Source organism: Hippoglossus stenolepis, chromosome 19 (assembly GCF_022539355.2).
Source record: "Hippoglossus stenolepis isolate QCI-W04-F060 chromosome 19, HSTE1.2, whole genome shotgun sequence".
Taxonomy (NCBI): domain Eukaryota; kingdom Metazoa; phylum Chordata; class Actinopteri; order Pleuronectiformes; family Pleuronectidae; genus Hippoglossus; species Hippoglossus stenolepis.
Genome location: NC_061501.1, coordinates 19,526,901 through 19,538,030, shown reverse-complemented (window position 1 = coordinate 19,538,030; position 11,130 = coordinate 19,526,901). Strand labels below are relative to the sequence as shown.

General features: G+C 47.6%; 1 protein-coding gene across 1 annotated transcript; it reads right to left on the bottom strand.

The window, feature by feature from the left end:
* Positions 1-124: 124 nt before the first annotated feature.
* On the bottom strand, positions 125-8,736 carry ezh2 (enhancer of zeste 2 polycomb repressive complex 2 subunit). The gene is made up of 19 exons (XM_035142018.2): positions 8,318-8,736; positions 6,255-6,378; positions 5,737-5,865; positions 5,513-5,632; positions 5,274-5,394; positions 4,887-5,066; positions 4,697-4,802; positions 4,446-4,609; positions 4,239-4,336; positions 3,933-4,161; positions 3,644-3,810; positions 3,431-3,566; positions 3,212-3,337; positions 2,941-3,119; positions 2,756-2,851; positions 2,377-2,458; positions 2,161-2,241; positions 1,988-2,072; positions 125-1,887 (listed from the first exon to the last, which is right to left on the bottom strand). Exons 2-19 carry the CDS (start codon positions 6,369-6,371, stop codon positions 1,827-1,829), a joined length of 2,277 nt encoding a protein of 758 aa, XP_034997909.1. The 5' UTR covers positions 6,372-6,378; positions 8,318-8,736; the 3' UTR covers positions 125-1,826.
* Positions 8,737-11,130: the final 2,394 nt, after the last annotated feature.

Sequence of the window (11,130 nt, the reverse complement as noted above, 5' to 3'; positions counted from 1 at the left end):
ATCGACTGGACTAAAGAACCAATCGTTTACACACAGGGTGAAAAGTACCAGAACTTCAGATTATTAATTTAGTAATTCAAACTGTTAGAACACATTCATGCAAATTAAAATCCAGAAACTCAGCCATTTATAATATTTTTATCTGCATCAACTTCCAACAACAAGAATCCCTGTAAACATTACAAAAATCAGCACCTGTGTTCTCGGAGGAAAAAAAGTGGTCCTGGTCTGACGAGAGGAAAGAGAAGTTAGCACAGTCTGAACCGATGAAGCTGAAGAGTTCAGAAAGTCACGTTTCCTCTTCAGCTCAACGACGATCAAAAAGAAAAACACGTTCAGGAACACGTGGGAACTTCTGACCCGTCACTCGGCCGCTGAGATAAACACTTAATGAAAACAGCTGCTGTCGATTGTTTGTCAGAATTTTAATGTTCCTGCACATCTGTCTGAGAAACTCAAAGGTTCAGGAAATGTCACAAAGACTAAATGAATCTCTTCTCCCGACCTGGAGTCATTTCTCCCACATTTCAGGATGAGTCCGACCGAAGCACCGGGTTTCATCTGCCTAACGACAGGTGGAGGTAAAGAGAAGAGCGGCTGGTATTGCTTCAAGTCGACATCAGGAGCGAGCACCAGAGTCCCCGAGGGAGTGTTGGTCTGCACGTTAGTAAAAGAATTATTTAACAAGAGGAATGCTCCGAAAACCAAGAAGATTAAATTCTACTGATTGGACATCACCAGGAGGAGGCAGTACAGTAACGTGAGGACCCTCTTCTGAAAACCTCTTCATGCACTAAGTGAAAAGCAGGATCTACAAACATGGAGTGACAAGGCACAGCAGAGCGGGACGAGGCAGCTTCCACAAACATGTCCTCAGGTCACTGTGCTCGACCTCGTCTGAATCTCATAACACGTTTACTTTGGAAAATTATCTCCAGTTTCTCAAACTTTAAGAATTTCAAGATTTTGTTTTATATCCATTTTTAATTGAAGCTCTTAAGGTTCGTTAAACACGACATTTGAAAGCATCACACGATTAAACAGAAAAAAGACCATTGACGTGATGATAAATAGTTTGAAGCCCTTCAATATCGACGTGTTCACTCTTAAACTGGGGAACTATCAGAATCTGCTCCTGAGTTTCATCGAGTCAGTGACTTTGAACAAGAAGCTGAAAGTTTCAGTTTCTTCACACGGACGAGAAGCAACGTGAAGACGAGGCACAAACCAGGAGCCGAGGAAGAGTCGAGCACAGTGGAGCCGCCGAGGAAAACACGAACTGACAGACGACAGCGGAGACAGGAAGTGAAAACCTTCTGGATCAGGAAACAAAGCGTCACACGTTTGTCGGGTTTCCTGTTTGTTGACGTTAGCACCTGAAGCAGCAGCCGTGTTCTACAGAGCGGTCAGTGGCTGCTGGTTCGTTCACTGAATAAGAACAAGGTACAAACAGAGCGGGGGGGTGAAGGTTTGGTCACTGAAGCCTGACAGACAGTCGAGGGTTTGTCGTCTCAATGGCCGACACTTGATGTTCAGATATTTGTTTAAAAAGAACCGTTCAGGTCGTAGGTGATGTCACCTTCAGCTGAGGAGGTTCGTGAATACAAAAACACCCCCCCCACAGAAAAGGAAGATTTGGTGACAGCAGGAAAAAAAAAAAAAACCCTCAAAGAAAAGTGGATATGAAAGGTATAAAAACAATATTCCCAGATTTCCTGAAGCTTTCTAGCGTTGTTGACGAGTGGTCTGGATTTCCTGAAGTGAGCGTGTGTCGGTTTGTGTGTAAGGCCGTCGTGTCGCTGATCCACAGGAGGTAGAAGTCAGGCTCAGGCGATCTCCAGCTCCCGCTCGATCCCGACGTACTTCAGAGCGTCCGCCTGACTGTACCTGGGGATCGTATCAGGGTCAGTGAGGAGCGTAGGCAGGCACAACGTTCTCAGCACTCAAACAAAAGACTACGTGTGCGTCATTCAGTCCTGACACTGACCTGTAGTCGAAGAAGAGCTCCTCTCCGGTCTGGATGGCTCGCTTGGCAAAGATCCCGATCCGGTGATCTCCGTTCACCATCATCACTGCAGGGAGCAGACAGACGAGTTCACAGACGCACTAACGCACACAAACACGCTGCTCTGTTCAGCTACACACTTCTCACGTTCTCACCTTTTGCATAGCAGTTGGGATTGACCGAGTGGTTGGCGAAGCGGATCTTGTTTCCTTTTCTCGTGGCGTCAACAACAAAGTCTGAGGAGAAAAGGAAACAGGAGTAAATAACAACCGCTCACGATCTTTAGTAATTAACTCACTTTATGTACAGCTCGCATTGTGTGTGTGTGTGTGTGTGTGTTGTGTGTGTGTGTGTGTGTGTGTGTGTTTTACCGTTGTTGAGGTTGAAGAGGAAGCTGCACATGTATTTGTCGTAGACCTTTCCTCTGCGGTCGGCCTCATCCTGAGAGATAATCTGCAAACACAAAGGTCCCCCCCGTTTCAGCTCTGTCTTCAGTTGACACGTCATTAAAAAAGCAGATTCTTCTGGATGTAATCATTTCCACCAAGGTCGTTGTGTTTTCAGAAGCATTAACTAGTGAACAGATTCCTGGTGAACCTGCTGATCGGACGGAACATGGTGTCGGAAGCAGATTTAGTGAGAACTCTCTTGAACCTGTTGAAATGAAAGGTTTTGTAATTGTTGGTAAACCGGTCAGCGCTTCAGAAGCCGCTCCGGGTCCAGAGACCCCGCTGCTGCTTGTTGACTCACCTCTCCACAGTACTCCGAGATGAACTCGTTTTTCTGGACCGGCTCTTTGATGAAGATGCCCCAACCTGCCACATCTGACGGGGCGAGCAGCAGGTGCTGAGAGACGGGGGGGGGGGAAGGTGCGTTAAAATAAACCGTCTGAAGTAAAGTTGTGTTTGTGTCAATACAAGATTTCACTGTCTCACCTTCTTGGCTCCTCTCTGGATGGAGCAGTTCTTGCAGGACACGTTTTTGCTGTCCCAGTGGTCGGCGGCGCCGCAGGTCAGGCAGAGGTCGGGGTCACACTCCCTCACCGCCAGGTAGCAGGGACACTGCTTGGTGTTACACTGGGCTTTGCACCGGCAACCCGGGAATCTATTCTGACCTGCGTCCATCAAGTCACACAATTAAATATTTAATATATATTCAACACTCGCTTGAGAAAAGCTTTTCAAAAAGCCCGTTGTGGGTTCTTACACTCAGAGCTGCACTGGCAGAACTTTTCACAGAAGTTTTGAGCGGTGACGCAGGGACAGGACGAGTCGCAGGGCTGCCGTGGGTGGTCACACGGCTGGTAGTTGTACACGTGATTGGACGAGCCGTCTGAAACAGGAAGGAAGAGACACGGGTCAAACGGGATGTTTTCAGATCAATCATGTTGTGGAAATAACCAGGCCAACGCCCGTGACCTCTGACCTTTCTTCAGCTGAATCTTCCTGCAGTGAGTGGCCCACAGTCTGTGTTTCCTCTTCTTCTTCCTCGGAGGCGTGTCCTCGTCTTCGGCAGGAGCCCGAGCGATGATGCTCGACTCCTTGACCCTGAATTCGTAAACCTGCAGGACACAGTCAGGTTAGACCGAGTTCCTCAGGCGGTTTACAAGTGTTTAACCGGACCGGACCGGGAGCTCACCTGTCTGCAGGTCTTGGTGCCTATGAGCCGTGCGATGGCGCAGTAGTTGTCGTAGTATGTCCCGATGAGAACCCTGAAGAGAGAAGCTTCGGCTCCGCTCCACTCCACCGCCTCAGCCTCATCCGTCAGCTTCATCTTCACTGGAGTCTGACAGCGCGAGTTCCCCTCTGCACACAAATGATCGAGTTATGAAGCAGGAACTTTCCCCGACCGACTGTTTTTCCCTTTTCATGTCTGCAGGCGTGTCGTGATTTAAATCCTCGGTCAGACCCGAAGAGGGAGATGGTACCTGAGCTGCTGGTGTTGTCGTCCTTCTTGTCGTCATCGTCTTTGTCGTCCCGCTCATCGTCTTTGCTTTCCTCTTGGTCGCTGTCGGTGTCTTTGGTTTCCGAGGAAACGGTGGGAGTACTGGGCCGGCTGTTGGGCAGTCGTCCGCGGCGACGGCCCACTGTGCGCTTGGAGGGAGTTTTGGCTCGTTCAGCGACCACGCCTTCCGGGTACTCCCTCACCATCCCGTCCTGGTAATCACAGAACAAGGTCGGTCCGCCAGCTACAACCAACCATTACTTTGTGGATCAGAGATCAGACGACTCACCTGCACCAGGTACATGTAGCAGTCGATGCCGCAGGGTTTACTTTCCACCAGGTTCTCCAGGTTCTTGCGTTTATACGTGTTTGGAGTTGCGTGGAAAGCTAAAGGAGGAGATATAAAATGCTGGGATATTAGCAGAGCTGGTTTCACGATACAAATCCAGCATCTGACATCCGTACATATCGACTTTAAAACAACAAGTGTACTAACGGTGGAGGAAGCAGTCATATTTGAAGCAGCGCCGGCAGAACAGTGTGTGGAAGGAGTGCAGGCTCTGTTCACGCTGCACAGAGCGGGCGTTGGGGCCGTCGATGTTCGGCGTGCATTCAGGCGGCAGCGCGCCGGGCAGCTGCTGCTCCGTCAACTCCTTGTACCTGAGATAGACGCAGAGAAATCAAAGATGATGGCCGTCTGTCATGAGCTGGGACAGATCTTCCTGGGACACAAGCACAGCCACTCACTTCTCTTTGAGCTCCTCAGTGGAGCCCTTGTCGGGGAACATGGAGGAGATGGCTTCAAAAATCTTGTCCGACGGAAACTTCTTGGAGCTGTCGCTGCTGGTTCGGCCTGGAACGACACACACACTTTCCATCAGGGTTCACACACACAAACACACAATCCTATATGATGAACGGTGTCTCAGCGACTTACTCTCACTGTTAAGGAGCCCATCCTTGCGGGGGTCTTCCGGGTGCTCCTTGCTGTCACACAGCTCCATCTTGTCGACCTTGAAGTCCTGTTCTTCCTCGTCGTCGTCATCCTCGTTGTCGCTGTACTGTGACAGAGCATTAACCAGCTCCACGAAGATCTCGTCGTTGATGAAGCCGCACTCTGCACCACAAAATAAATGCGTCAAATGTCTTCATCCTCATTTGAATTTCATCTTCTCACCAGCACTTTAGTCTTAACCACGGCTCCGATTCCAGTCTAAATATCCACTAAGGTATTAATATAAAAAGATGGAAGATTTGCAAAGAGCTGTCATCATAACATCAGCATTCAGCACAGTGACAGGTGTTCCCCCCCGCTGACCCTCACCTCTGTCTCCGTGGACTTTGCCGTCATAGTTCTTGATAAGCTCTTCTATGAAAGTACCATCCTGGTCCAGGATCTCGTCTCCCATGTAAGGGATGTTGTGCAGCACCGTCTCATCCTCCACCTGGGGCAAGAAATGGAAAACAATCATCGCACAAATGTCGCTGCACAACGAGGCACACAAGTACTTCACAGTACATTCTACATGATGGTCTCCACTACAGCTGTAAGTTCATACACACCATGAAGTTCTGCTGCAGCGGTGACCAGGAGTACATGACCGGCACTGAGGCCACAGCGTTGAGCGTCTTCAGGGGGATGACCTGCCGAGGGAACTCTGAGAAGCCGCTATCCACCGTACACTTCACAGGACGACCGGCAAAAGAAACAGAGAAGACTTTCACAAAACCTTCACCGAGACGTTTTCCACACATCGGTGCACGGTGAACAACGGTAATCTGCCGACCTCTCGGGTTCCTCTTAGAGAGCTGACGGACGTCATGATGTGGACAGGCTGGATTCGCCGGGTCTTCCACTCCTGGTTCAGAATGTCAGTTCGCTTCACGATCTTCTGACGATTGGTGCTGAACATGCTCTGGAAGAGTTCAAACACATTTCAATTTACTGGAGCTTCATCAGGATTCTGGGAAATAAAAATATGCTCCAAACAAAGTAAAAGTAAAAAGCTCGTCGCCTCTTCTCCATCTGGACAATTTCAAAATGTTTAATGTACTTTTCATACACAACCCACACGAGTCTAGTTACTGGATTTTAATCTGTCGTTTTCCCCGTTACTTCTTTTCACGGTGTAAGATTTGAAAGAGCTGCAAGAAGTCACAGCAGTTTGGACACAAATCTCTTTTCTGTGATTAGTATTATTTGACTGTTTCTATCATTCTATACTGTTGATGAGTGTTTGTTCTCTGCACCAGCAACTTCAACCTACTTCCCTAATATCTGCAGTGTGTGTGTGTGTGGACGAACCTTGACCTCGTCGGCCCGTCTGAAGCGTTTGAGCTGCCGCAGCCTCATGTACTCAGACTTGACCCTCCTCTTCCAGCAAGCGGGACCTTTCTCCGAGCGCTTCCCAGTGAGCACCATGATCAAACTGCAGACAGACACAAGGACGGTGAACATCTCCACGGATTTTGAGCCTCTGCTGACACATTTGAGACTTTAACATTGATACTCGTTATGAAAAGAGGAATGTGGACTTAACATCTCCGAGCTTCAAAGCCGGGAAATCACGTTTTACAAAGCGATGGAACATTGTCAACATCGACCCTGGTTCAAATTAAGGTGCTGGGATTTTCCTGACCACTTCGGTGAATCTGCTGTTAACCAGAGGAAGTCGAGCTGGAAATCTACACGTTCTCTCTGCGTAAATTCAAACAGTCGCCACGCGGCGTTACAGGATCCATCTGCCGTCCGGTGGCTGGCTGCTCTGACTCAAAGCTCACACTTTATGAGACATGTCAGACGGCGGCTGTGGGGACGTGCTGGTGAGCTGCCTGTCCCCATAAGACGTGTGGAGGACACATTCTGACAGTTTCTATCTTCCGACCACAGACAGAAGAGATTTTCAGCAGCAGAATCTTAACTTTCACTTCAACAACTGAACAAATCTTTAATGAAACTTTAGTCCACGGTGCTTTTAGCTCGATTGACCTTCAAGCTGTTAAATGAGTGACTACACCTGTGGCTCCGCCCACAGACTCGACATAAGGCCACTCAGGATAAAGACACCTGTGGGGGGGGGCCCGGCCTCCAATGGCTGCATCATCAATGTGAGTTGGTCTTCTTGGAGGTGTAGCAGTGAACAGATCAATTATTTTATGTATTGTGTGTAGACATTTTAGTAAATGAGCACATATGCTCTGTAATAGAAACAGTTCCTCTGGGTTTTTAACTGTTTCTCGTTTCTTCGGCCCTGATCTGGATCCGAGTCCTCAAACACCGAAGGCCACGGGTCAGAAATCTGAAGTTTTGAAAGTTTAAATGACGACATGGAGACAAACCGTCCCGACCAGCTGAAGACGAGAAGCTGCAGCTGATGATAACTAGGGATGTAAATCTGAATCCGTCTGAACTCAGCATCCAGATCTCTGCAGGAGGAGTTTTTAGCTCTAGATGCCGAACAAGTGGACTCAGTGTGTAAAGACAAAGAGGATGTGACTGGTGCAAACTGAGCCCAGTTTCTACTGGTTCTACTGGTTCTACTGGTTGCAACAAGTTCAATTTAAGACCCGATTCATCAAGATTGTCTAAATAACGCTCGATAGAATTGGAATTAAACGACCGTTGATATAATGAAGACGTCTCTAAACGTATTTCTGTGAGATCCTGCAGGAAACCTGGTCTGAATGTGTTGTTCTGCTCTGTCAGTGAGGTGAGGCATTGATATTTAATACAAAACAAATCATAACTTTTATGTACAGTTAGTTCTTTCTAGAACTGACTCTTAATATTTAGTGGATGTTTGTCTGGATCTTTTATTAAATACCCCCTCCGGATTAATACAGGGGGACGTTGTCTCTTCTTCTTCTGGGATCATCGTCCTGAACATTCAGCTACTAACGACTTCATTATCATTATTATTATTATTATAATACTTCAGGTTATAACGGATGTGCAGTAACACAGAGGTATTCGAGGTGTTATTATATTTAGGTTCTGAACTACATGTCCTCAGTTCCCATGTAGCTGCTCATCGTGGATGCGTGGGACCACGATGAGTTAGCTGCTAACAAGTTAGTTTGACTGTTTCCAGTCACGGGCAGTTTGTCGCCGGGTTCCAGGGGAAGCGGCTCCTCCGCGAGCCTCGTTTCCACCGTTAAATCCGGGTTCATTTCCCGGTAACCGCGCGTTCGAAAGCCCGAGTGGCAGCACGAGACCTGCCGGGGATCCGGGATCCGACACGACACCCGGCGAGCAAGCTAACAGTTGGTTAGTTGACAAAGATCCGAACGACGGCGACGAAGCACCGAGGACAAACCCGGGATACAAGCGCCGGGATCCCGGACGTCGACGGTGACAGCTTCACTCACCCGCACCGGAGAACCCGGCCTCATTCACCGGGGCTGCCGGGGAGCGACAGGCCAAACACGGGGGAAGTCGTCCTTTGTGTCCGGGATTAGCTGCTACGTTAGCTCGCCGGCTAGTTAGCCGTTAGCAACGGGAGGAGGGAGCGACTCGCTGTGCGCGACGCCGGCTTCACCGCACCCACAGACGGCTACAGAAGGAGCCGCCGTGCCTCCGCCTCGGGCCCGAGTCCAGCTCTGGAGCTGCCGCGTTCCTGGAGCAGAATCTCGGTTCGGTTCGCCCGGACAGTGACGTTTTAAAACGGTTCCGCTGCTTCCGCCTCCGCGCTGCTGATGTTCAAACCGCTCCGCGTCCGTCACCGCGGCTGCTGCGGAGGCGCCAAACCTCTGGGCCAATCACACGAGCCGACGTTAGCGCCGCTCAGTGTCGGCACACGCGATAGGTCGGCTTGCTTGACGGTCATAACCAATGAGAGGGCGAGCTGCGGAGGGGTCGTGTACGGGGACATGTGGACGCGCTCCCTTTGTTCTCTCGTGTCCGCGGAATACAACTGTGGAAACAGCGACCTCTACCGGCAACTGCGTGTTTAACCTGCAGCTGCAAAGACTCAAATAAAGCGGCAAAGACTCAGAGTTCATGTTGAAGAGAGCGACCTCTACCTGCAGCTGCAAAGACTCAAAGTTTATATTAAAGACAGCGACCTCTACCTGCAGCTGCAAAGACTCAAAGTTTATATTAAAGACAGCGACCTCTACCTGCAGCTGCAAAGACTCAAATAAAGCTGCAGAGACTCAAAGATCATGTTGAAGAGAGCGACCTCTACCTGCAGCTGCAAAGACTCAAATAAAGCTGCAAAGACTCAAAGTTCATGTTGAAGGCGCAGCTGCAAAGACTCAAAGTTTATATTAAAGACAGCGACCTCTACCTGGAGCTGCAAAGACTCAAATAAAGCTGTAAAGACTCAAAGTTCATGTTGAAGAGAGCGACCTCTACCTGCAGCTGCAAAGACTCAAAGTTCATGTTGAAGAGAGCGACCTCTACCTGCAGCTGCAAAGACTCAAAGTTCATGTTGAAGAGAGCGACCTCTACCTGCAGGCTGCGGAGGCTCAACATGGACTCCAGGATACAGGTGCACCATAGAGAGCATCCTGACCGGCTGCATCACCGCCTGGTACGGCTGCTGCACCGCCCTGAACCGTAAGGCTCTGCAGAGGGTGGTGCAGTCTGCTCAGCACATCACCAGGACGGAGCTACCATCCATGGAGGACCTCTACACCCAGCGGTGTAGGAAGAAGGCCAACCGGATCATTAAAGACCTCTATCACCCGAACCACAAACTGTTCTGCCTGCTGCCGTCTGGCCGACGGTACCGCAGCATCCGGGCCCCCCCCCCAGGCTCAGAGACAGTTCCATCCCCCAGGACAGACGACTTTTAAACTCCTCCAATCTGCAATAACTCCACTAAACCAGCACTGTAGCATATTTGCACTATTGTTTTTTTTCTTTAGGTGTATATATATATATATTTAGATATATATATTTTATTTTCTATTTTAAACTTTTGATATTCTATTTTATATTATTTTATTCAATATTATTTTGCTTGTAATATTCGGAGCATTGCAATAAGAGAGCCTGTGACTCAAGCATTTCATTGCCAGCGACTGCTTAATGTAATTGTTGTGCATATGACAATAAACTCTTGAATCTTGAATCATAGACTCAAATAAAGCTGTAAAGACTCAATGTTCATGTTGAAGACAGCGACCTCTACCTGCAGCTGCAAAGACTCAAAGTTCATGTTGAAGACAGCGACCTCTACCTGCAGCTGCAAAGACTCAAATAAAGCTGCAAAGACTCAAAGTTTGTATTAAAGACAGCGACCTCTACCTGCATGTTTAACCTGCAGCTGCAGAGACTCAAAGATCATGTTGAAGAGAGCGACCTCTACCTGCACCTGCATGTTTAACCTGCAGATTATTCAGATTGAATATTCATGATAATAAATAAGATCAGTAATTTATTAAATCATCTTATTTGATTACATCAAACTACCTCAGAGAATCTGTTTAGTTCTATGCCTCAGTCAGTCAGCAGGGGGCGACATTTACCTGTTTAATAGTTAGATTAACTAATAACTTTAGTTTTACACAACATGCAGATTGAATCTGAAGCTAATTGCACCAGTTCACTTTATGTTGTAAATAAGTGAAGCAGCTGCAGAGTTGTTGTTTGTTTTTATTATATTATCCAATATACAAAAAAACTGAAAATAACACAAAAATAAACTTAATTAACAAAAGTTTGCAACGTGCGCCTATGAGCTGCTGAGTTTTTGTTTTTAGATAAGTGTAATCCAAAACTGCAAAACAGAAAATAACAAATGAACTACAGAAGAAGCTGCAGTGGTTTCCTTTAAAAAACAACTTTATTATCCTTTAATATCAGATTGTGTGAGAGCACCGAGGATGGATCCTACACACGGCTCCTGAAAGTGCGTTTTTAATTTGTATTTTGGAAAATGTGAAGTCAAACTTCGATTTAAAGTCTTTTTTCTTTGCAATTATGTTTTAATTTTAGTTTGTTTATTTTCAAAACTAATAATTCATCATATGTCCACGATTTGTCACTAGTTATTGAATTATTAACCTTGGTGATCCCGGAGGAAACTTATCCTGTAGATGCTGAATTACGTCAGTTATGAGATCATGTTGGGAAATTATTTTGAAGTTCAGTTGTTATCGTGGCCTTTACTGCCGTTGCTCCGCTTTGACTTTGAAAGAGAGCCCCTGCCACTTCCTGTTTGGTGCGTGGTAAC

Bases quoted from the DNA above. Each gene is read 5' to 3' on its own strand.
- ezh2 (XM_035142018.2), bottom strand. From the start codon at position 6,371: ATGGTGCTCACTGGGAAGCGCTCGGAGAAAGGTCCCGCTTGCTGGAAG. The intron at 3,811-3,932 runs GTACCATCTCCC...ATTTGTGTGCAG, and splicing joins CGACAACACCAGCAGCTCAG to AGGGGAACTCGCGCTGTCAG. The intron at 2,073-2,160 runs GTGAGAACGTGA...TGCTCCCTGCAG, and splicing joins TCCCAACTGCTATGCAAAAG to TGATGATGGTGAACGGAGAT.